The sequence below is a fragment of the Oncorhynchus masou genome, chromosome 2 (genome assembly GCF_036934945.1).
Source record: "Oncorhynchus masou masou isolate Uvic2021 chromosome 2, UVic_Omas_1.1, whole genome shotgun sequence".
NCBI lineage: Eukaryota > Metazoa > Chordata > Actinopteri > Salmoniformes > Salmonidae > Oncorhynchus > Oncorhynchus masou.
The window spans coordinates 25,271,435-25,298,489 of NC_088213.1; the positions used below are offsets into that span (position 1 = coordinate 25,271,435).

A 27,055-nucleotide genomic window follows, 5' to 3' on the forward strand; every position below is an offset into this window, starting at 1 on the left:
CCGTTGTATACAGACTTCATTCGCTGTCAAGAGGGTGGATGCCTAGCTAGCTGGTAAGTGATGCGCTTATCAACTCTACTTTGATTAAAAAATGTTTTATCTGAAAGCTCTTAACACATTTACTCTCGTCACAAATAACAGTTTTTGTAACAAGGAATAGTACCCTAGTGTCCCAGTTGTATTAGGTGTGTTTTTTGTGTTCTAGCTTTTTTTTTTTAAATCGTGTCGCAGAGCGCTAGCTACAGTACCTAGATAGCTAATGCTTACATTAGTTGTCGATAACTAGCTAGTTAGCTGTGGTCTTTGGGAGTTATGTAGCCGTTCAGTAGCTACTAACCAGAAACCTACAATTTTAGCAACAGTTGCTAGAAATTCAAACTATGAATGCGTGGTAGTGAACTGGCTTTTAGTATGTATTTTAAGATATCCATGATAATATAATGTAGATAACTAACGTTAGGTGTGATTTGTTTGGTTTCGGGACATTGTTTTTGCAAATATGTTGTATCTTTGCCCACCCTGCGAGGTAATTTCAAGGAGTGTCTTTCGAGGGTCAGGGAAGGTAGATAGTCCGCTAACTAATGCTAGGTAACTAAGCTAGGTAAACTTGTCTACTAAGTAGGGGCCAAACATGTTTACAATCGGTAAAGAACCCTAATAAGTCTATGGTAATTCTGAAAATGTACAGCTTAATTTACTAGTTACCTGGCTGCTAACGTGAGATCTTTGGGTGTGTGTCCTTATTGGGACTAGTAATTACAGCGTTGGGACATGTAACCGAAAGGTTTTTGGATCGAATCCCCGAACTAACCAGGTAAATATGTCGTTCTGCCCCTGATCAAGGCAGTTAACCCACTCTTCCCCGATTGGCCGTCATTGTAAATAAGAATGTATTCATAACTGACTTGCCTAGTTATGTAAAGATACAATAAATACAATAAATAATTTTCCAAACCGGGTAGTGTTTGTTACAATGATAGTTCCTTATGTATTTTGTAACTTATGTTGCCGAACTTTTTCTCCACTCGAGCCGGACAGAGGCGTTTTAGTTTAGGGCGTTAAAAGGCCGTATTAATAGCTTGCAACATAGTGCACGGTGTTGTCTGCATGAGTTTCGATGAAACCGGTGTACTGCGCTTGCGGAGATTATGTTGCACCTTCCTGCTAAATAGTGATCAGATTCATAAATACTAGCCTACGAGCTACGTCTATGCATTTTTCTATGCTTCAAAGCTGGTTATATCGGCTCACTTGAACTGATCTCACAACCGGCTAGTACCAAGCTGGTCGGATTTGAAAGATTATCACCGATTTATAGTAGGTCAAATCTAATGTGGCTTTTTATAACAATTAACAAGCTGGTTGGCCAATTTTGCGACCTCTTTACTTGAAAGAAAATCACCCCACAACTGGTCTTCCGAGCTCATATCTGCTTACTGTAGTTAGCTAGATATCTACTGACTTTACACTCTATCGGTATTTAGCCGTGCTAGTATATCTAGATTGCGTTATGTCTCGCTTTCATAAACATTTGCTTGAGTTATAGCAAGCTAACCAGTGAGTGACAGCCGGAGGAAGCTTGCTGCATCTTCAGAACGGGAGAAGCCCTTGCTATCCGGTGCATTTGGTAGATTGCTTGATAAATAATATCAATAATGCTGCACCGTTGTTTTCGATGCAATACATTGATTTGGGTATTGCGTGATTTGTTGACTGTTATAGTTTTCTGCTTGGGCGGTAATGTTGGATTGAGAATTTGAAACATTTTGCCAAGATATATGCCAGTAGTACAGTATCTTCCCACTCAAATCAAATTTTACTTGTCACGTTCCGAATACAACTGGTGTAGACTGTACCATGAAATGCTTGCTTACGAGTCATTCCCAACGATGCAGTTTAATAATGAAATGGTAACTAGGAATAACATACACCAGAATGGAGTTACGGTATATACAGGGAGTACCAGATCAATGTGCGGAGGTAGGAGGTATTTTTGGTAGATATGTACATGAAGGCAGGGTATTGACTAGGCATCAGGATGGGTAGTAAGAGTAAAATAGAGAACAGACTAGAAGGAGTGGAAGTGTGTGTGTGTGTGTGGGAGGTTTTGTGGGATGTAGTTTGTGTGTGCACATGTGCAAGGTAGTCAGGGCAGATTGCTACATAGCCAACTAATGGTACCCAAGCTATCTTGTGGTTTGGGGGTAGAAGCTGTCTCTGAGCCTGTTGGTCCGAGAGCCGATACTCTGGTACCATTTGCCCAACGGTAGCAGAGTGAACAGTCTATGGCTTGGGTGGCTGGAGTCATAGGCAATCGGGCATTCCTCTGACACTGTCTGATAGTGGTCCTGGATGGCAGGAAGCTCGGCCCCAGTGATGTATGGCCTGTCCGCAACACCCTCTAGCGCTTTGAGGTCAAAGGCGGTGCATTTGCCATACAGAGTGTTGATGCAGCCAGTCAAGATTCTGTCGCTGGTGCCGCTGTAGAAGCATCCGAGGGCCCATGACACAACTTTTCAGCCCGAGGGGGAAGGGGCGCTGCCTTACCGTCTTCATAACTGTGTGTGTGGACCATCCTTAAGTCCTTAGTGATGTGGACGCCAAGGAACTTGAAGCTCTCAACCCATTCTACAACAGCCCGTCGATGTTGATGGGGGCATGCTCTCCCCTCTTTCTCCTATAGTGCACGATCATCACCTTGGTATTATTGAGGTTGTTGTCTTGGCACCACACTGCTAAGTCGCTGACCTCCTCTTTATAGGTTGACTCGTCGGTGATCAGACCTACCACCGTGTTGTCGGCAAACTTGTTGATGTTGGAGTCGTGCATGGTCACGCAGTCTTGCATAAACAGGGAGACCACTAAGTACAAACCCCAGAGGGGCCCCTGTGTTGAGGGTCAATGTGGCAGAGGTGTTGTTGCTAGGGCTGTGACAATTATGGAATTTTGGGTAACGAGTAACTGTTATGCAAATTTAATCTGTCATTTAGAGGTCGGCCGATTATGATTTTTCGATACCGATGATTGGAGGACCAGAAAAAGGCGATACCGATTAATCAGCCTTTATTTTTCTTCTTCTAATAATGACAATTACAACAATACTGAATTAACACTTATTCTAACTTAATATAATACCTCAATAAAATCAATTTAGCCTCAAATAAATAATGAAACATGTTGAATTTGGTTTAAATAATGCAAAAACAGTGTTTGAGAAGTGAAAGTGCAATATGTGCCATAGAAAAAAGCAAATGTTTAAATCCTTGCTCAGAGCATGAGAACATATGAAAGTTGGTGGTTCCTTTTAACATGAGACTTCAATATTCCAAGGTAAGAGTTTGTAGGTTGTAGTTAATATAGTCTTTATAGGACTATTTCTCTCTACCATTTGTATTTCATATACCTTTGACTATTGGATGTTCTTATAGGCACTTTAGTATTGCCAGTGTAACAGTATAGCTTCCGTCCCTCTCCTCGCCCCTACCTGGGCTCACAACGACAACAGCCACCCTCGAAGCAGCGGTACCTATGCAGAGCAAGGAGAACAAGCACTCCAAGTCTCAGAGCGAGTGATGTTTGAAACTCTATTAGCACGCACCCTGCTAACTAGCTAGCCATTTCACATCGGTTACACCAGCCATTAGGCTGATAGGCTTGAAGTCATAAACAGTGCTGTGCTTGCAAGAGCTGCAGGCAAAACGCACAAAGGTGCTGTTTGAATGAATGCTTATGAGCCTGCTGCTGCCTACCATCGCTCAGTCAGACTGCTCTATAAAATATCAAATCATAGACTTAATTATGTACGCTCTCGTTGGCTGGCCCTTGCTTCATACTCGTTGCCAAACCCACTGGCTCCATGTCATCTACAAGACCCTGCTAGGTAAAGTCCCCCCTTATCTCAGCTCGCTGGTCACCATAGCATCGCCCACCTGTAGCACGCGCTCCAGCAGGTATCTCTCTGGTCACCCCCAAAACCAATTCTTTCTTTGGCCGCCTCTCCTTCCATTTCTCTGCTGCCAATGACTGGAACGAACTACAAAAATCTCTGAAACTGGAAACACTTATCTCCCTCACTAGCTTTAAGCACCAACTGTCAGAGCAGCTCACAGATTACTGCACCTGTACATAGCCCACCTATAATTTAGCCCAAACAACTACCTCTTTCCCTACTGTTATTTATTTATTTTTCTACTTGCACATTCTTCCACTGCAAATCTACCATTCCAGTGTTTTACTTGCTATATTGTATTTACTTTGCCACCATTGCATTTTTTTTTGCCTTTACCTCCCTTATCTCACCATTTGCTCACATCATATATAGACTTGTTTATACTGTATTATTGACTGTATGTTTGTTTTACTCCATGTGTAACTGTGTTTGTGTCGAACTGCTTTGCTTTATCTTGGCCAGGTCGCAATTGTAAATGAGAACTTGTTCTCAACTTGCCTACCTGGTTAAAAAAATATATAACATAATAACACACAGAAATACGATCCTTTGGTCATTAATATGGTCGATTCCGGAAACTATCATTTTGAAAACAAAACGTTTATTATTTCAGTGAAATACAGGTGGCATCCCTTAGTCAAAATATTCTTGTTACATTTGTACAACCTTCAATGTTATGAGAAGTGACACAATTTCCCCAGGTTAATATTGCTTGCTAACCTGGATTTTTTTAGCTAAATATGCAGGTTTAAAAATATATACTTCTGTGTATTGGTGTTTATGGTTAAGTACAGTCGTGCAACGATTGTGCTTTTTTCGCAAATGCACTTTTGTTAAATCATCCCCCAGTGTTGCATCGATTATATGCAACGCAGGACACACTAGATAAACTAGTAATATCATCAACCATGTGTAGTTATAACTAGTGATTATGATTGTTTTTTATAATATACATTTAATGCTCGCTAGCAACTGCTGCATTCGCGTAACAGGCAGGCTCCTCGTGGAGTGCAATGAGAGGCAGGTGGTTAGTGTTGGACTAGGTAACCGTAAGGTTGCAAGATTGAATCCCAGAGCTGACAAGGTGAAAATCTGTCGTTTTGCCCCTGAACAAGGCAGTTAAACCACTGTTCCTAGGCCGTCATTGAAAATAAGAATGTGTTCTTAACTGACTTGCCTAGTTAAATAAAGGTGTGCCGCTCTGCTCGTGAAATGATTACCAATTTTACCCAGTTCATGTAAAACTTAACTGCTATTGGGTTAACTTTCTGTTGAATATAAAGTTGAATTCCCCCTTCTCCTAAAAATGAATGTACTAAGACTATTATAATGAATTGCTTTTGTTCATGGTTATTGTCCATAATTGTCAGTTACACGATTATCTGATAAGTGAGCCAGCCTTCGTTGTTGCATAACCTCACCACCTGGGGCTGGCAAGTCAGGAAGTCCAGGATCCAGTTGCAGAGGGAGGTGTACAATCCCAGGGTCCCTATCTTGGTGATGAACACTAAGCTGAAGTCCATGAATAGCATTCTCACTTATTTCCCCACCTCAGTGTGGCTGAATGTTATACACGTAAGACACATTTCAATCAGTACTGTCCAACTCAACTGACAACCTTATTAAAGGATTTGCATAATCCCATTATATGTGCTACTACAACCCAGAGGTCTTTGGTATTGTTGAGCTAAAGGCAGCTTCTATTGCCATGTCTGCCTCCTTTGGTTATGTGGAATGTATTTCCTGTTTGGGTTGCTGCAGTTTGGAGGGGGGGGGGAGTGTATGACCTTCTGCCTAAAATCTTGTTGCTCCACAAGTGATCTGAAGAATGTGGAAGTTTTTACCAATATAAACATCTCTAATTTTTGGGCTATTTTATCATTGTGGAATCAGGTTGTCAATGTCTCTTGTTTTGATATATATGAATGAATAAATTACAATAGGCCAAATACTGTTAGTAGCCTAAATGTGTCACTGAGTTTGAGTATAGACCAGTTGTTGTTCATCTCATCTCTCCTCTGTAGTAAACCAACATTTCCAACACAGATTTGTCACTGCCCCCTCTTTACCGTTGGGTTTCTGTTTGCTTTGAGCTTGTCACATTTTCAGACATTGCATTATTGCCTGTCATCCATAGCTTGAGGAGATATTATACTTTGCAGTTTGTTTTACTGCATACAGATTGGAGAAAAAATCCTCTATGGAGATTGACTTGACTTAAACCACGTTACCATCCAGTTTTCATGCAAGTAAAGTCATGCTGTATATGTTTTTTAATAATTACAACAGCTGTGATGGAAACAGGAAAATTCTGTAAAATTGTTCAACATGGTGACATGATGCCGTAAGGTTGACACACCTGTATTTGAATAGTTTCTCTCATTCCTCTTTGCAGATCCTCTCAGGCTCTGCTAGGTTGGATGGGGAGTGTTGTTGCACAGCTATTTTCAGGTCTCTCCAGAGATGTTTGATCATGTCTGGGCTCTTGCTGGGCCACTCAAGGACATTCAGAGACTTGTCCCAAAGCCACCCCTGCTTTGTCTTGGCTGTGTGCTTAGGGTTGTTGTCATGTTGGAAGGTGAACCTTCGTCCCAGTGTGAGATCATGAGCACTTTTCATCAAGGTTATCTCAGTACATTTCTCTGTTCATCTTTGCCTTGATCCTGATTAGTCTCCCAATCCTTGCCACTGAAACATCCCACAGCATGATGCTGCCACTACCATGCTTCACTGTCTGGATGGTGCCAGGTTTCCTCCAGATGTGATGCTTGGCATTCAGGCCAAAGAGTTAAATCTTGGTTTCATCAGACCAGATCATCTTGTTTCTCATTGTCTGAGTCCTTTAGGTGCCCTTTGGCAAACTCCTTGCGGGCTGTCATGTGCTTTTTTTTTTCTGAGAAGTTGTTTTCGTCTGACCACTCTACCATAATGGCCTGATTGGTGGAGTGCTGCATAGATGGTTTTCCTTCTGGAAGGTTCTCCCATCTCCACAGAGGAACTCCAGAGCTCTCAGTGACCATTGGGTTCTTGGTCACCTCCCTGACCAAGGCCCTTCTCCCCTGATTGCTCAGTTTGGCCGGGCGGCCAGCTCTAGGATGAGTCTTGGTGGTTCCAAACTTCATCCATTTAAGAATTATGGAGGCCACTGTTCTTGGGGACCTTCAATGCTGAATAAATGTTTTGGTACCCTTACCCAGATCTGTGCCTCGACACAATCCTGTCTTGGAGCTCTATGGACAATTCCTTGGACCTCGACTTGGTTTTTGCTCTGACAAGCACTGTCTACTGTGGGACCTTTTTTTATATAGACAGGTGTGTGTGTGTGTGCCTTTCCAAATCATGTCCAATCAATTGAATTTACCACAGGTGGACTCCAAGTTGTAGAAAAATCTCAAGGATGATCAATGGGAACAGGATGCACCGGAGCCTAATTTTGAGTCTCATAGGAAAGGGTCTGAGTACGTTATGTAAATTTAAGTATTTCTTTAAAAAATGTTTTTGTTTATATACATTTGCAAACACATTGAAACCTGTTTTTGCTTTGTCATTATGGGGTATTGTGTGTAGATTGCTGAGGATTTATTTAATTTAATCTATTTTAGAATAAGGCTGTAACAACAAAATGTGGAAAACGTCAAGGTCTGAATACACTGCCATCATGCACTGATTTTTATCTGCATCAAGTCAGTTTGGCAGAAACACTACTGGTAGGACAATTGGCCTAATATTCACCTGGATTTGTTTGCCTGTAGAGAGAGGGCTTTGTCAGACTGCATCTTTCCAACAATACTGAGAAGCTCTTTGATTTGTTGCATCATGTTCCTCATAGATAAGAGGGTTTATCACAGATATCCCTGTTGATTTATGGCACAGCTCTGTTACTGTGGAAATAAATGCATTGCTCTGCAGATTCCTGCCTCTGTTCACTCTCTCCCTGACCTGATCCAACGCCTGATTAGCCATGTCTCTGACCATGGACCAGTTTTTAGTTTTTGTTGTCAGTGTAACTAATGTATTGATCAGCAGATCCTTTTTCATTTTGTTTCCTGTTACGTGTGTGCGAGTCAGCCCATGAGCCCAATAGTTAGAAGATATCTTTTTGTCTCATGGCTTTGTCTATTCTTTCAACTAACTGGACGAACCAGAGTGATATTTCCATTAACAAAGCATTCTAGTGTTGCTCATGCTGCAATGCTTAGAATAAGCTGTTCTCTGACTCTCATCAGAGTTTAGAATGTCACAATGGCATCTGATGGGGGGAGGGGGGGTGTAACAAATCACAGATGAACAGGATTGATTCTAGTGTTCCATGGTTTTGTTTTCACTGAATTCTGGCTTTGGAATGTAGGACTACGAGGGTTTTGTAGTTTGATGGCAGCTTTTAGCAAAAATGGCAGGACTTTTGTTTTGCAATTTTCAATGGAGTTTTCTGACTGGTGGCCCCCGAGGGCTAGTCTCAGATGAATTCCTAGATCCTGAGGGAAGCAGCACTCTCAAGAATGTCATAAAAAAACAGGTGTAGCAGGAAGGCAAACCTAATGCTACCCAGGTTTGAACCTCTTCAAAACTACCCTTAGAAAGACAGACAGTAACCAGGTCCCATTTCAAACCATATTCCCTTCCCCTTGGGTGTTCACAGATCTGAAATAGCTTGATAGATGATTAGTTCCATCCCGTCCCTTCAATCAGCTCGGTTAAGGGTCTGACATAATCCTTCAACTATCAATGTCTTTCAGACATGTGAAGGCTGGGGCTACTGGGTCAGAAATGAAGCCATACAAGTGGAGGTTATCCTCACTTGCCTCATCCTGTATTTCTCAATAATATATATTTAAACCTCTGTGCCCTCTAATCAGTGCTAACCCTGAATGAGATTTCTCTCTTGAGACCAAACAATTACTTGCTCTATTCCCATACAGTAGGCTAAGTAGACGACATCAAATTAAACAGCAATATTATTTTTTGTGTGTCAGGAGAATGATTTCCATAGATAATATGTGCGTCATATTTGTGGAGAATAAATGTTAGGCATGGCATAAACATGGTACTGTACATTTGTGGCTTTTCTGTTTGTTATTGGCAGATGAATCACGTTGATGAATAGGCCTTATGCATGCCACAGCCACATTGCCTAGGCTCTGAGAGTGGTAGTGCCAATAACAACTTAAAAAATGTCTCAAATAGAAGCCCTAGGACTCCTTGTCTTTTTGTGGAGGTTATACATAGGTAGAGTAAGTGTCAACAACATCCCTTTCTAGTAGAGGTCGACCGATTTATGATTTTTTTTCCATGCCGATACTGATACCGATTATTGGATGACCAAAAAAGCCGATAGCGATTAATCGGCCGATTTTGTAATAATGACAATTACAACAATACTGAATTAAGTTAATATAATATATCAATCAAATCAATTTAGCCTCAAGTAGATAATGAAACATGTTCAATTTGTTTAAATAATGCAAAAACAGTGTTAGAGAAGAAAGTAAAAGTGCAATATGTGCCATGTAAGAAAGCTCATGTTTCAGTTCCTTGCTCAGAACATGAGAACATATGAAAGCTGGTGGTTCCTTTTAACATGAGTCTTCAATATTCCCAGGTAAGAAGGTTTAGGTTGTAGTTATTATAGGACTATTTCCCTCTATACCATTTGTATTTCATTAACCTTTTGACTATGAGATGTTCTTATTGGCACTTTAGTATTGCCAGTGTAACAGTATAGCTTCTGTCCCTCTCCTCGCTCCTCCCTGGGCTCGAACCAGCAACACAACGACAACAGCCACCACATCGAAGCGTTACCCATGCAGAGCAAGGGAAACAACTACCCCCAAGGCTCAGAGCGAGTGATGTCTGAAACGCTATAAGCGCGCGCTAACTAGCCAGCCATTTCACTTCGGTCACACCAGCCTCAACTCGGGAGTTGATAGGTTTGAAGCCATAAACAGCGCAATGCTTGATGCACAACAAAGAGCTGCTTGCAAAACACACTAAAGTGCTGTTTGAATGAATGTTTACGTGCCTGCTTCTGCCTACCACCGCTCAGTCAGATCCTTAGATACTTCTATGCTTGTATGCTCAGTCAGATTATACGCAACGCATGACACGCTAGATAATATCTAGTAATAATCATCAACCATGTGTAGTTAACTAGTGATTATGATTGTTTTTAATAAGATAAGTTTAATGCTAGCTAGCAACTTACCTTGGCTTACTGCATTCACGTAACAGGCAGTCTCCTTGTGGAGTGCAACAAGAGGCAGGTAGTTATTGCATTGGACAAGTTAACTGTAAGGTTGCAAGATTGGATCCCCCAAGCTGACAAGGTGAAAATCTGTCATTCTGCCCCTGAACAAGGCAGTTAACCCACCGTCCTAGAAAATAAGAATGTGTTCTTAACTGACTTGCCTAGTTAAATAAAGATTAAATAAAGGTGTCATTTAAAATATATAAATAAAATTGGCGCCCAAAAATACCGATTTCCGATTGTTATATGAACTTTAAATCGGACATTCCGATTAATCGGTCGACCTCTACTTCCTAGGATATTAACAGTTTCCTGACACCAATACATATGAATTAGGCCTATTCCTAAACAGCTTATACTTCTACCTTTGAACCATAAATCCTACTTCATGTGTGTCTGGGCAACATTCCGACTTGTAAGTCGCTTTGGACAAAAGCGTCTGCTAAATGGGATATATTATTATTATTATTATTCCAGCTATTGAAAATCAAAGGCTAGAGCTGTCATTCGCATTCAGGGCATTCTTAGTACAAGATGATACAAGGTTATTTTCCCCTTTGACTTACCCATGGACTGCTCAAATCTAGGCCAAATAGAAGGTACAGCATTTGTGTCTCAGGAGGCATTTCCATTTGTCAGACACACAGCTAGTCTTGACCTGATAGGTTTCTTGGTCTTAAAAATATAGTATTCTTGGGGGAATTGATCATTAATTGATGATGTTTTGATAAGTTAGCCTAGCTAGCAGCAGGGAATCTTTCAGAATGCACAAGCAATTTCCTGCAGGTTCATATCAAGCTAAATTCATTATTCCCCAATGACCTTTTAAGTAGTTACACATACTTAAGATGGTTACATAACACATAAATATAGCATTGTAATACGTCAAAGCTGAAGGACACCCCATAAATCCAGACTCTTCCGCAGTCACTCTAGTATGGGGGATGGCGAACTGAGGTTAATGGACTTTCATAAGGGGCTTCCAGAGGGGAAATCTCAGCCTGCTGTATCCTGGGAAACCAGTGCAAGCCTGCTCTCAGCTGTTTTCCTCCCTGTGAATCTGACAGAGGGGCTAAAGTTCTTTGAAAGTTCCTAAAGTTCCTTCATATGGATTCTGGAGAGGTCTTTTCTTTTTTTTTGTAGATGACAGCCTAATACATACCAAAGCATTGTTGTTCTATGAAGTAAATTCCCAAATGTATTCTACTTTATTTATTTTTTCTGTTACGCTGTGCACTGAACTGATATGTATGATTGTTGCTGACACTCCCGATTTTCAGATGAAGTGTTTTTAAATAGTCATGCTCACCACCTCGGCGCTCAACTCAAACAGCGCTGTGTAGCCTACTGTAGCTGCTGGCGAAGTAATTCAAAGCCTATACTTTATCACGCAGGATGTAACTTTCCATTGCTACTGTTTTTACCATGTAATGTTATTAGAACAGTTGACTTAATTTTTTTTATTATTATATTCTTTTTACCTAGTCTGCTTGTTGTGTGTTTGGGAAATAGTCTTCTTTTTTTGCTATTATTAATTTAAATTGCAGTGCAGTTATCAAACTATATATTCTGTGTTATAGACTAACTATAAAGGCCTGGGGAAATTTGAAGACCAGAGGAAGAGGAAAACTTTAGTGAATTTGTGAAAAGTATGTGGACACCCCTTCAAAATAGTGGATTCGGCTATTTCAGCCATGCTATGAGCTCAATTTTATACACCTATCTCCATAGACAAACACTGGCAGTAGAATGGCCTTACTGAAGAGCTCAGTGACTTTCAACTTGTTCCTGTCATAGGATGCCACCTTTCTAACAAGTCAGTTTGGCAGATTTCTGCCCTTCTTAAGCTGCCCCGGTCAACTGTGAGTGGGGTTATTGTGAAGTGTAAACTTCTAGGAGCAGCAGCTGCGAAGTGTTTGGCCACACAAGCTCACAGAACGGGACCGCTGAGTTCTGAGTTCTGAAGCGTGTAAACCTCGCCTGTCCTTGGTTGCAACGCTCACGAACACGTTCCAAACTGCCTCTAGAAGAAACATCGGCACAATAATTGTTCGTCAGGAGCTTCATGAAATGGGTTTCCATGGCCGATCGCCCGCACACAAGCCTAAGATCAACATGCGCAATACCAAGCATTGGCTGGAGTGGTGTAAAGCTCACTGCCATGGATTCTGGAGCAGTGGAAACGCGTTCTTTGGAGTGATGGATCATGCTTCACCATCTGGCATTCTGACGGATGAATCTGGGTTTGGTGGATGCCAGGAGAACGCTACCTGCCTGACTGCAAAGAGCCAACTAGGTTTGGAGGATAAATAATAGTTCCAGTGAAGGGGAATCTTAACGCTACAGCGTACAATGACATTCTAGACGATTCTGCGCTTCCAACTTTGGCAACAGTTTGGGGAAGGCCCTTTTTCTGTATCATGACAATGCACAAAGTGAGATCCATACAGAAATGGTTTGTTGATCGGAGTGGATGAACTTTACTGGCCTGCACAGAGCCCTGACCTCAACTCCCATGGAAATAAATTTGGGTGGAATTGGAACATCCACTGCGAGCCCGGCCTAATCGCCAAACATCAGTGCCCAACCTCACTAATGCTTTTGTGGCTGAATGGAATCAAGTCCCTGCGGAAATGTTACGTAGAGTGGAGGCTGTTATTGCAGCAAAGGGGGGATCAACTGCATATTAATGCCCATGATTTTGGAATGAGATGTTTGACGAGAGAAGGGATCTACATTATGTACATGACAAAGTATGTGTACCACTATTTTCTGCCTGCCCCCTCTCTCCCTCGCGCTGGCTCGCCTGTGCCCGCATTCATTATGTTTCTTATATAGAAGCAAATGGAACAAAATGGGAAGGGACTTGCCTGGACTTGTCCAATTAAAACTTATTTTAGTTGCAAACTGTTTGGACTAATGATTACACCCCATCTCTTTGCTGTTGATTCAAGTGTGTTCAGTCTTTGGTCTGTTTGTAGAATATCCTAGCCTATTCATTGATAGGCCCTGCTTTACTGAAGTTGCAGGACATTGCAACCAAGAAATTGCGAGATGTAGCATTCCGTTGTGAGATACAGCTTTGATTGCCTATAGATGGGCCTAGTGCACGGTTCTGAATGTCTGCCTGTTGGCCGACTTGCCTATACTGTGCCCCTCTCCGTCCCTCGCAAGCTCACTATGACAGATGGGAGTGTTTGTTCTCGAAGGTACGGCAACTAATCAGTCTCCTACGTTCCAAAAATAGTGTCTTCGGAGTCAATTCCTAGTGGAAGTGACTCTTGATACTTAGAAATGGGAGTCAAGAACGGGAGTCCAACGTAATACTTTTTTTTGTGGTCGTTACCAGTTGGGAAAAATAGCAAGCAACAGCAGCGAAGTCCTGTATGGCTATACTTTGATTGGGAAATGCAATCTTTGCGGAGGTGGAATTGAGCCACAGTAATGGTAGTACAGGTGCAATGCTAAACCATCTGAAAGGGAAGCACTGTTAGACCCAAACTGTTGGCAGCAGTGCAGCTGTCTTATGAATGGATATACAGTGCCTTCCAAAAGTATTCACACCCCTTCACTGTTTCCACATTGTTACGTTACAGCCTTATTCAAAAATGGGTTAAATAAAACAATTTGCTCAGCAATCTACACACAATACCCCATAATGACAGTGAAAACAGGTTTTTAGAAATGTTTTGCGAATTTATTCAAAACAAAGTACAGATACATTATTTACATACCAGTCAAGTTTGTACTCCTACTCATTCCAGAGTTTTACTTTATTTTTAATATTTTCTACATTGTAGAATAATAGTGAAGACATCAAAACTATTAAATAACACATGGAATCATGTAACCAAAAAAGTGTTAAACAAATCAAAATATATTCTCAAATATATTTGAGATTCTTCAAAGTAGCCACCCTTTGCACTGACCGCTTTGCACCCTCTTGGCATTCTCTCAACCAGCTTCACCTGGAATGCTTTTCCAACAGTCTTGAAGGAGTTCCCACATACAGTGGGGCAAAAAAGTATTACACCATAATTTGCAAATCAATTCATAAAAAATCCTATAATGTGATTTTTCTGGATTTTTTTTATTTTTTTCCCCTCATTTTGTCTGTCATAGTTGAAGTGTACCTATGATGAAAATTACAGGCCTCTCATCTTTTTAAGTGGTAGAACTTGCACAATTGGTGACTGACTAAATACTTTTTTGCTCCACTGTATGCAGAGCACTTGTTGGCTGCTTTTCCTTCACTCTGCGGTCCAACTCATTCCAAACCATCTCAATTGGCCAGGTCATCTATTGCAGCACTATCACACTCTCCTCCTTGGTCAAATAGCCCTTACACAGCCTGGAGGTGTGTTGGATCATTGTCCTGTTGGAAAACAAATGATAGTCCCAGTAAGTGCAAACCAGATGGGATGGCGTTTCGCTGCAGAATGCTGTGATAGCCATACTGGTTAAGTGTGCCTTGAATTCGAAATAAATCAGACGGTGCCTTGCTGGTGACACTATCACACCACCATGTTTCTCAGTGCGAACCACACATGCAGAGATCATCTGTTCACCAACTCTGCGTCTCACAAAGATACGGCGGTCAGAACCAAAAATCTCAAATTTGGACTCATCAGACCAAGGGACAGATTACCACCAGTCTGATGTTCATTGCTCTGTTTTTGGGGCCCAAGCAAGTCTTCTTATTGGTGTACTTTAGTAGTGGTTTCTTTGCAGCAATTCAACCTCGAATGCCTGATTTCATGCAGTCTCCTTTGAACAGTCGATGTCTGTTACTTGAACTCTCTGAAGCATTTTATTTGGGCTGCAATTTCTGAGGCTGGTAACTCGAATGAATTTATCCTCTGCAGCAGAGGGAACTCTGGGTTTTCCTTTCCTGTGGCGGTCCTCATGAGAGGTAGTTTCATCATAGCGCTTGATCGTTTTTGCGAGTGCACTTGAAGAAACATTCAAAGTTATTGACATTTTCAGAATTGACTGACCTTCATGTCTTAAAGTAACGATGAACTGTTTCTCTTTGCTTATTTGAGCTGTTCTTGCCATAATATGGAATTGGTGTTTTACCAAATAGGGCTGTCTTCTGTATACTACCCCTACCTTGTTACAACATAACTGATTGGCTCAAACACATTATGAAGGAAAGAAATTCCACAAATTAACTTTTAACAAGGCATGCGTGTTAATGGAAATGCATACCAGGTGACTACCTCAATAAGCTGGTTGAGAGAATGCCAAGAGTGTGCAAAGGTGTCATCAAGGCAAAGGGTGGCTACTTTGAAGAATCTCAAATAATATAAAATATATTTTGATCAATTTGTTCACTTATTTTTTTTGTCACTACATGATTCCATATGTGTTTATTATATAGTTTTGATGTCTTTACTATTCTACAATAAAGAAACCCTTGAATGAGTAGGTGTGTCAATTTGACTCGTACTGTGAGTATTCAGACCCTTTCCTAGGGGACTTGAAATTGAGCTTAGGTGTGTCCTGTTTCCATTTATCATCCTTGATGTTTCTACAACTTGGCGTCCACCTGTGGTAAATTCAATTGATTGGACATGATTTGGAAAGGCACACCTACCTGTGTGTATATAAGGTCCCACAGTTGACCGTACATGTCAGAGCAAAAACCAAGCCATGCGGTTGAAGGAATTGTCAAGAGCTCCGAGACAGAATTGTGTCGAGGCACAGATCTGGGGAAGGGTACCAAAACCCTTCCAGAAGGACAACCATCTCTGCAGCACTCCACCACTCCACCAATCAGGCCTTTGTGGTAGAGTGGCCAGATGAAGCCACTCCTCAGTAAAAAGCACATGACAGCCCGCTTGGAGTTTGCCTAGAGGCACCTAAAGGACTTTCCAACCAAGAGAAACAAGATTCTCTGGTGAAGCATGGTGGTGGCAGCATCATGTTGTGGGGATGTTTTTCAGTGGCAGTGGCTGGGCGACTGGTCAGGATCAAGGCAAAGATAAAACAAAAAAACAAAGTGCAGAGATCCTTGATTAATACGTGAACCAGAGCGCTCAGGACCGCCGACTGGGGTGTAAGTTCCCCTTCCAACAGGACAACGACCATAAGCACACGGCCAAGACAACACTGGAGTGGCTTCAGGACAAGTCCTTGAGTGGCCAAGCCAGAGCCTGGACTTGAACCCGATCAAACATTCAACCTAATAGAGCTTGAGAGGATCTGCGGAGGAAAATGGAAAAAACTTTACAAATACAGGTGTGCAAAGCTTGTTGCGTCATAGCCGAGAAGACTCGAGGCTGGAATTGCTGCCTTTAACAAAGTACTTTTCAGTTTAAATTAGCAATTTTTTATTTTTTTAAATACATTTTTGCTTTGTCATTATGGGATATTGTGTGTAGATTGGCGGTTTAATCAATTTTAGAATAAGGCTGTAACTTAGTGGAAAAAGTCGAAGGGTCTTAATCCAAAGGCAGTGTATGTTTTTAAACGGTGAACTTATTAAATATATTTTGGGGCACATCCCTAAATGTTACTGCGTTTATTTCTTTACTCTTTAAAAATTGCTTGCAGCATCAATTTAGAAATGCAGTTACAACCGGAGTTTTAAGCATGGTTTATACCTTAATCACACTGATTAGCGTCACTGTGCAAGATAGTATGCAGTAGCAGCATCTGGATATGTGTGCAACAAATGTTCAACATTTACTTTCTGCTACCAGTTCTGCGAAGGAGTCTATGCATACAGTTTGACGCATATGTTTTGATAAATCCAACGTGTGCACCACACAACGCACTGCCTCTGCAAAACAAATGCAGCATTCCATTGGAAATTAATGCATTTCTCGTGTACCAAAATGCAATGACGCTGTCGGTGTGATCGAGCTCGTTTGGCACAGCGCTCTTAAATTACATACATACTTTAATAGTAACCAATAAAATCTATTGGAGGGAATAGTAATTAATCATAATTTAATTATGAATAATAAGTGTGCATTGGGGTAAATGGGCTGACGCATGGGGCTTATCCATGTCTATGTATTTATAGCCACTATGCTGCATCAGTTGGCCTTCAGGTGATATGCGTGGTCAAATATGTTAATGTATTTATTTTTAACCAATATATTATTGGGCTCATTTCTGGAGGTGGAAATGTCAATTTGATGGTGTAGGCATTTTTTTAAATTTTCATTCACTCCTTTTTAAAAGGAAAATAACTGAGCTTATCAGTCCTCCTTCTACATACAAATGATCCTGGGAAGGACCCTGGACACCTTAAGCAATTAGACTAGTTAGTCAAACTCGCAGTTTCATACACGTACAAAATTACTCTTTCCCTAAAAGCAAGATGGTCAATACGGGAGGTTTAGATGAAAGGGGAGGTTAACTTGGTCCCCGACAATCGATCTGAGACCGACTTCAGTTTCACTCAAGTTCGTTTATTTTTTTTGCTTCATCCCCAGTGTGAATGGAAGTGTTGTCAATGAAGTTACTCATTGTTAGTATGCACATCATCTACAAATGAAATGGTAGATGTTTGTCATCTGTAAATCATGGTACTGAGTCTGCGAGGTAACAGTTGTGAGAAGGGTAGTATTGGCTACATAGTGTACTGTTTATTTACCAAGGGGCAGTAGGTTTCTCATTTTGTGTAGTGAGAGGAATGATATATCAGATTTGCTCAATGGGAAATCTGTTGTGAAAGTCACCAAATGGGCTCTGTTTCGTTAGGAACCCCATATCCTGTCCACTCCTGGAGTTGAATAGAAAAGTCTTACTTTTGTCCTGGCTAAAAATAAAATGGTGGTTGGCAAATCATGAAACCTTTGACCTTACTCTTTTTTTAAGTGAGCCATTTCCGTCTTCCGCGGTATGTCTTGAATAGATATGGCATCCAGTTTTGTTCTGTAGCCTTCAAGGTGTCCCATTTTACATATGGGGATAAAAGAAGCTACATATCACACAATTCCCCTTTTTTAAGAATGACATTGCTTCCTTCGAGGATGCTTACAGATGTCATGCTTCTTATGTAGAAGAGAAACTCTAAAACTACATCCGTTAGGCTAGCCAGCAGCGCTCCCTCTTCCAATGCTGTGCCTCGAGAGGTCTGTGAAATGTGAGCCGCGTTCGCTATTAGCCTGTTGCTGAAACGGACCTGTAGATGGAAGGCTTTGAATTGGAAGCTGCTCGAGTCAGGTCACTGTGGTCTCCAGGGCAGGGCTGGGCGTTGTGCTTCTATATATGTCCAACACAGTTTGTGCTTTACTCATGACTACCATTGAGAAGAGATTATCTGATCTTTTTTGTTTATTTTTATAATTCAGTCGTAGTGAACTGTAGGAATCCTTTTAAAGTCATTTCGGTTTCTTCATACATCCTGTAAGTGGTTGTTGGGTTGAAGTTGCCGCTTACCGCTTGTACGATATAAGTTTGCATTTTGCCTTCAAATAATTACTCAACACCTATACCACTTTGTCAAAATTGTGAAACCTATAAGGAAAGTTACAGTAGGACATTTTTTAGTTAACAATTTGAAAATGAGAATCTCCTTATGGCTTGTCTAGGAAACGATTGAACACCAGGGCCAACATTTTGTCCTTCGAGCTATATAAACAAGTGCACTGTTGGCGACGGAATGTAAGCTTACATAGTTAGGAGCCTCAGACCTTTTTGGTCTCCAAGCATATCCCCTCCTTTGTTTCAGCAGCCAGCCTATTTTTACGGACATAAGCTTCTTATATCACATGTTATAATATCTTGGCCTACTAGTGTACAGCCAGTTAGCCAACCTAATTTCAGAATGAGACTCTCCTGCATACTACATATTTTGAAGATAAACATTCAAATTATAGACCATATTATGCCCTTTCTCTATGAGAATCCTGCTGCAGCTGGCTGAGGGTGGTTTTTTTTTTTTTCTGTGTGGTGGTATGGAGGAGGCCGGTGCTTGCCACAATGCCCTCCTTGTGTTCTCTGGGCGGGCAGAGCCTGGCTCTGCTTCTGTCACACAGTTGCTTGCAGCAATTGGCTTGACCCTTGGCCTGTCTGCTGCCTCGGAGTCTGGGGCTAGGCTACCCCATATCCCATCCATCTACAATGTGACTGTGTAAGAATGTTTAACTACAAAATACTAGTAATATCTTATTTTTTTCATTTGTTTTCCTGCTCATTCTAATTGTTGAAAAGCAATTTGTGCTTATTGCTTCTTTGAGAACTGTTTTCCTTGTTGTATTAGTTAGCATATTTAGGGCAATACCCATTACCTTTAGTCTACTTCAACAAAGATTTATAGTATCTATCAATGAAATGGGGAACAGACTATATAAAAGGGGTATGATGGGATTGAAATGGTCTCTACTTGTTTTTGAAGTGTTCTTGTTTGAATCCACAAAGCATTCCTTTTCTTCATTGGCAACAGATGTAGAGGACATTCTTGAGATGAAACTTTGAGTCCTAAAAGTGGTACGGTGCTGTCTAGTGTAGGGAAGCTGTTTGGCTGAGGAGGCTGAAATAAACTTCACGAGAGGAGACTAAGGGGTTGTTTAATGGTGGCCATGTGGTTGTACCCTGCTGTCAGTGGCCTGGTGCCTCAGTGGCAGAAGGAGCTGTCAGCTTGAGGAACCGCTGTCCCGTCCACCACCATGAGGCTAGATTTAGTAGTTGATTTTTGAAAAGAGTCATGGATACACATTTGGTATATGCTGCCTGTGTCATTCTTTTACATTTCAGTGCTGACAAATTCCTCGAAGATATAGCACAGGTAAATCATACTTCGGAGCTCATTTTGTATCTGGCGACGGAGAGCTTGCTCCCAGAAACCTAAGCTCCTTGTCCAAGTAGCAGCAGCTGAGATACAGTGAATGGTGGAGGCAGAGCTAACATTAGCCCTGAGTGCACACTGCCGAAGGAAGGATGTTAAACTGAGCGCTGAGCCAGCAGCATAGACTGGGGACCCTCCTATTACATGTTTGTTTGGGTGTAAGCTCTAATACTTTACGCATTGGAACAAGAAGCTTGGCTGCCAATAGAGAAAGGATAGTGGGACGGGTCACATCAATATTGGTGCCGTGCCTGGCCTGCTCATCTTAGCCAGGCCTTAGGCAGACATGGCAGCAGTGTTTTCACATGGACACAAACTGAACAGTTTTTAATGGTGCGACGCCTGGCTGGGCGTCTTATCCAGTCAGCAGGACACCAAGACCCACCAACTCACTTTGGAGTCAGAACAACAAACCTGACAGCCTACACTTCATGGTTTGATGGGTCAAAATGAGAATATCAGAGGCAATATTGGCTTTGTTTATTCATCACAATACTTGGCTGGCTCTGCCTCCTTTGTTATGACCTGAGTCCTACTGTATTTCACAACAGTTTCCTTATTGGATTCAAAGACCTCTGACGTAACTTCCCTTTTCTGCAGTTTCTAGGATTTAGGACCCTTGGGCTGGACCTGGCTAGTCAAGCTCCTGTTTCCTGTTTACTCCTGTATCCTTAATATCCCTATTTTAAGCAGCAGGCAGTGTTGGGCGTCTGGCAGTTACCACAGTCACTGTAATTCATGGGATTTAGCAACAGGAGAGTCTGCTCATTTCACTAGTTAGACTACCTCTCTCAAAGCACCGTGTTTGAAGTAGACTGCTCATGATTTTTTTTTTTATGAAAAAAAAAAAAGAAGTGACATTTTACCTTTGGTTATAGAGAGAACTGTTAAACTTGACATTAGGTGTAATGGCCTTTAATGGTTTTTGGAACCAGTTTGCTCACTTGGAAATTGAGGTACTGACTTGTTACACCCTTTATAACCGCTGTGATTATTATTTGACCCTGCTGGTCAACTATGAACGTTTGAACTAGAGGTCGACGGATTAATCGGAAGGGCCGATTTCAAGTTTTCATAACAATCGGAAATCAGTATTTTTGGGCGCCGTTATACCGTTTTTTTTTTAATTTAAATTTTTTTATTATTTAATTTTTACACCTTTTATTTAACTAGGCAAGTCAGTTAAGAACACATTCTTATTTTCAATGACTGCCTAGGAACGGTGGGTTAACTGCCTTGTTCAGGGGCAGAACAACAGATTTTCACCTTGTCAACTTGGGGGATCCAATCTTGCAACCTTAACTAGTCAACGCAATAACGACCTGCCTCTCTCTCGTTGCACTCCACAAGGAGTTACGCGAATGCAGTAAACCAAGGTAAGTTGCTAGCTAGCATTAAACTTATCTTATAAAAAACAATCAATCCATAATCACTAGTTAACTACACATGGTTGACGATATTACTAGATATTATCTAGCGTGTCCAGCAGTGCATATAATCTGACTGAGCGGTGGTAGGCAGAAGCAGGTGCGTAAACATTCATTCAAACAGCACTTTTGTGCGTTTTGCCAGCAGCTCTTCATTGTGCGTCAAGCATTGCGCTGTTTATGACTTCAAGCCTATCAACTCCCGAGATGAGGCTTGTGTAACCGAAGTGAAATGGCTAGTAGTTAGCGCGCGCTAATTGTCGTTGTGTTGCTGATTCGAGCGAAGAGAGGGATGGAAGCTATACTAATACACTGGCAATACTAAAGTGCCTATAAGAACATCCAATAGTAAAAGATTAATGAAATACAAATGGTATAGAGGGAAATAGGAATTATATGACTATAATAACTACAACCTAAAACTTCTTACCTGGGAATATTGAAGACTCATGTTAAAAGGAACCACCAGCTTTCATATGTTCTCATGTTCTGAGCAAGGAACTGAAACGTTAGCTTTCTTACATGGCAAATATTATACATGGAACATATTGCACTTTTACTTCTCCAACACTTTGTTTTTGCATTATTTAAACCAAATTGAACATGTTTCATAATTTACTTGAGGCTAAATTGATTTATTGATGTATCATATTAACTTAAAATAAGTGTTCATTCAGTATTGTTGTAATTGTCATTATTACAATTTTAAAAATCGGCCGATTTTTAAATCGGTATTGGCTTTTATGGTCCTCCAATAATCGGTATCGGTGTTGACCTCTAGTTTGAACAGCTTGAAGAATAATCTGGCCTTAATGGCCATATACTCATATAATCTCCACCCGGCACAGCCAGAAGAGGACTGGCCACCCCTCAGTCTGGTTCCTGCCTTTCTAGTTTTTCCCTGTGCTGTGCTTCTACATCTGCATTGCTTGCTGTTTGGGGTTTTATGCTGGGTTTCTGTATTTACATCTGCTAATGTAAAAAGGGCTTTATAAGTACATTTGATGTCTGTCTCTCCGCTGCTGCCTCCAATGACATGCAGGGAAGCCCATGGACCTACCATGTCCGGTCCCCTCTGTCTCCAAGGCAGGGTCTGTTCTGTTGGTGTAGGCTGTCAAACTCTGTCTACGCACCCCTCTGTTTATGAAAGACAGAGACGTTTGAAGATCAGTGGAACATTGTAGATACAAATAGTGGTGGAATGTTTGTGGTTGATAAAGGCCATGTACAATGCACAGGCTGTCTGAGCAGCACGCAATGACGGATGTCTTTGTGTTATCCTGAGGAAAATATGTGGCTTGTTTTCTTTCCACAAGTTGCTCCCTCATCCCAAACATTGTAGCTGTAACACTCAGCCCCATGCTTAACTCGGAGCGTTCCACAACAGAATTAATAAAAGATAGGGCTACACAGTGGGACTTGCTTATCCAGTATGATTTACTTTGATTTTGCCATTTTAAGGTGTGATCTCATCAGGGGATTCTAATATCAACCACCAGTACAGCAACATCCCAGATACCAATTGCAAATGTTTTAGTATTGATTGCCAAATTGCTTGTGTGGGTCTGAATTTCCTAGCCTTATGCTAGCGAGGGCCTACGTCCAGAAAGAAAATGGGTACATCTCTGAGTATTGACATGGACATCTCTCCACTACTGTGACATTATCACCATTGTTCTCAAGCTAGGTAATGATACATGCTGGCATTTGTTTCTCCTAAATATGCAAATAGGATTATGCTTATTTGCATAATGACAAACTACCAAGGGGAGAAACGGGTTTCTATGACATTTGCTGCTTAGATTTTGAAAGGGGATATTGTTAACTCCCACTGTATGTGTTCCGTTAAGACAGATTTTCACTGTTTTCCAACATTGACCGCTTGCAGACATTTGTCTGTGGCTGTATTTCCTTTTTGTAGAGGGGTTAATTCTTCAGATATGCTCCATTTTATTTATGAAGGTTAATATGAAATTAGTCTAATGGAAGCAAGAATTAACACCAGATTATGCTAAACCATCAATATTCTTATCTCATGTTTTGATTTTATTGTTGCGTTGGGCTACTGTCCGTAGTTGCACAATATTGTCACAACCTAGTGTAATTCCTTAGTCTAAATGCTTACTTCAGTTTCTAAGCATTCACAATTTATCTTCCCAAGATATGCCTCAAATGCCAAGTTTTATTGGAAAAAAACAGCACTTTGAAACAGCTCATCCTTCCTCTGAAATCATTAACTTTCTTTTGTTTCTCCCTTTTCCTCCCTTAGGAAATGACATAGAGGCCTTACAGATACATTTGTGATTTTGTTGCTCTTCTAAACTGCGTTTTGTGGAGGAGAAGCGGCAAGATCTGGGAGCACATTTTGTTTCCTCAGTGACTAATAACTACCTCAGCCAGCAGAAGGAAACGGCGAGGAGTTTCCAACAGCAGTCCTATCAGCTGGCTTCTGCTCACCGCCACAGACAGTGTGAAGAGAATCTTTGACGGACTGGTTGTCTGCCCTCGCTCTGCTCCATACACACAGCCAATAGGCTGCCATTGCAGAGAGGAAGTGAAGTGACAAGGCGCTATTGTCCTACCGGAGAACCGATTTAGTCTCTTTTTGTCAGAGTCCTTGCTGTTGACCAGTGCCACATTTCTTTTCAGATTCTTGGCTTTTGTTTTTTGCTTACAGCTTTTAAAGATTTATTAGTAAAAACATCTAAATATACAAACTATATACATGTTATACAAAGGCATTTTCTGCTTCTTTGAAGGACTTGTTATGCACATGAATCTTGTCTTGGAATGAGAGAATCGTGGAGTGTTTTCAGTTTTTTGATCTGTGCTCTCATAAACCATTGACTCCCTTTGAGGCAGAAAATACAGATTTGGAAAGGTGCATTTCTGCCTGTTATTTTTGCTGGGACTGTCTACTGTGAGCTGCAGCAGGGCTGCACATAAACATCACCCTCAGTTAGCAAGTCTTTACCCTGCTCTCTGCATCACTCTGTTAGTTACAAAGCATTTTGAGATGAGCTTCTGGCAGATGGAGCCCTTAAGTTGTCTTTTTACATAAATTCCAGGTCTATTGGTTTGTTGTATTCTATAAGAGAGCTTCTGGTTGGCTGTAATCCGGAGCTTCCAGAGTCAGCCTGACACTTATGTATTGTTGTAGTGCGCAGGAAAGTAAAATGGACTACAAGCGGCGCTTTTTGCTCGGCGGGTCCAAGCAGAAAGTCCAGCAATACCAGATGCCTGAGCTGAGCCGGACCCTCAGCGCCCCCCTGGGCTCCATCTGCTCCCCCATGGTTGGCTCCCCCGGGATGGGCATGCCCGGCAGCTGCCAACCACCTCCCCCCAACACCACTGCGGTCGCCGACATCCAGCAGGGTATCTCCAAGTACCTGGATGCACTGAATGTGTTCTGCAGGGCCAGCGCCTTTCTCACTGACCTGTTCAGCAGCGTGTTCAGGAACTCCCACTACTCGAAAGCAGCTATGCAACTTAAGGACGTGCAGGAACATGTCATGGAGGCGGCCAGCCGGCTGACTGCAGCAATAAAGCCAGAGATCGCCAAGATGCTGATGGAGCTGAGCGCTGGGGCTGCCAACTTCAAAGACCAGAACGACTTCAGCCTGCAGGATGTAGAGGTAACTAACGGGTTGCCAGGTTTACAGTTACCGACCTGGACACACACTGAACACCTGTCAAAGTAAAGTTATTACATTATCCTGACAATTAGGCCTACCTGTAAAATAACATGTTGAGTTTTTTTCATTCCTCGACTATCCATTTCCCTGTCACTCAGTGGGGGCTGGTAGGAGGAGCTATAGGAGGAAAGGTTCATTGTATTGGCTGGAATTGGAATATATGGAACGTCAAACATGGTTTCCATATGTTTGATACAGTTCCATTTATGCCATTACAATGAGCCTGTCATCCTATAGCTCCTCCCACCTGCTGTCAATAGAGCATGTTTTGCCAAAAGGGAACTTAAAAAAAAAATAATAATAATTTGTTATGAGGGTCTTGACTAGAATTTTTGCTATAATTTTTTTATTTTATTTTTTTTGCACTTTTTGCTTGGTTTCTTATGTTCCATTTTTCTAAGGTCAAGGCTGCTTCTAAGATGCCCAGCTGAAGTCTCTCAGAATGTATGGCCCCTTGATTCAAAATGTCTTGGCTGAAATTAGGCCCTGGCGCCCAATGTTAAGCGGGTGCTAGGATCTGAAGGTGAGGTGCGAAAAGCACTGAGGATAGGAGAAGAGGGCAGGAACCATCGTTTATGCTGAGACAGTCTGAGTATGCAGGGTGATTGGTCTGTCTATTACAGGCCAACAAAGTTACAAACAAATACCAGCAGCTGAAAATGACGCACCAATTTCGACGGAGGACACCGGGCGGACACCTGGAAAATGTAGTCTCTTATGGTCAATCTTCCAATGATATGCCTACAAATACGTCACAATGCTGCAGACACCTTGGGGAAACGATAGATAGGGCAGGCTCATTCCTCTCGCATTCACAGCCATATAAGGAGACAATGGAAAACAGAACCTCAAAAATCCTGCTCATATCCTGGTTGCCGTTTCATCTTGGTTTTGCTTGTAGCTCCCGTTCTAGGGCACCCACAGACAATATCTTTGCAGTTCTGGAAAATTCAGAGTTTTCTTTCCAAAGCTATCAATTACATGCATAGTCGAGCATCTTTTTGTGACAAAATATCTTGTTTAAAACAGGAATGTTTTTCATCCAAAAATGAAATTGCGCCCCCAGAGTTTCAAGAGGTTAAAGTTTGTTTTTTTTTGTGTGTTTTTTTTTGCATTGTTTGTTTGGGAAAATAGTAACTGAATATTAGACTTCACTGTCATTTGTGGATGAGAAGCCTTATGTGCTAATGATTCTACAGCTGTGCCTACTACCTAGACAGTCAGAATTGAGGTTCCAGGGTAGTGACACTCCTATATAATACTTGAGGAATGCCAATTTATGTATTTTTATTTTTAATACATCTGTTTAGGCAGCAAGCAAATTGCCTCTTGTGTAGTGAATGTTTGAGATGTCTATGCTCTCATCCTGGAGATTAAACAGATTTAGTGAGCAAGGCCTCAGTGGCAGATAGTGAGTGAATAAGCTGAATGTTCAGGCCAGGGCTGTTTTATGAGAGTGACTGCAGGGCCTCAGTGGATGTGGTTGTGCCCAGAGCAGGAAAGACTTTTGCACCACAATCTGTCATTTTGAGTCTGTGGTCTTGGATATGCACAGATAAATATTAAAGGAGGGGAAGCCCAACTCAGTGAAAGTTCAGACTGCGGCAGGACTGTCTGGCAGCCACACTGACTCACTCTGGCTTCAGCTAGCGTCTGTGAATAACAACAGTGCGTTTGTCAAATAAGTGTGCTTTTGCTCTACCTCAGTCTTGCCAATGTGCAGGAATTGAGGAATGAATAAGATATTCAGATCTGGTTGAGTAGAAGGAATCTTATCAACAGACAGAAGACAAAGCCCAAAATAGCCATGTGCATCATAGTTTCACTCATCATTACGGATACACTTTTTTAACCTCCATTTCCTCCATGAGAAGCTAAATATTTATGTAAAATTGCTTTTCACATAAGTACATGGTACACCTTCAGTTGGCCATT

At 41.5% G+C, this 27,055-nt stretch overlaps 1 protein-coding gene across 3 annotated transcripts in view; it reads left to right on the plus strand.

Moving 5' to 3' along the window:
• Positions 1 to 2: 2 nt before the first annotated feature.
• The window catches only part of LOC135557418 (granule associated Rac and RHOG effector protein 1-like), a 46,080-nt gene continuing 19,027 nt past the window's right edge, over positions 3 to 27,055 (plus strand). Inside the window, exons 1-2 of one of the 3 annotated variants that reach the window (XM_064990671.1) lie at positions 3 to 53; positions 23,695 to 25,060. In XM_064990671.1, the coding sequence (XP_064846743.1) occupies positions 24,572 to 25,060 (489 nt within the window). In that variant the 5' untranslated portion in view covers positions 3 to 53; positions 23,695 to 24,571. Of the gene's footprint in view, positions 54 to 1,235; positions 1,318 to 23,694; positions 25,061 to 27,055 lie in introns of those variants that run through there. The other 2 variants (XM_064990679.1, XM_064990685.1) reach the window with 2 other exon arrangements.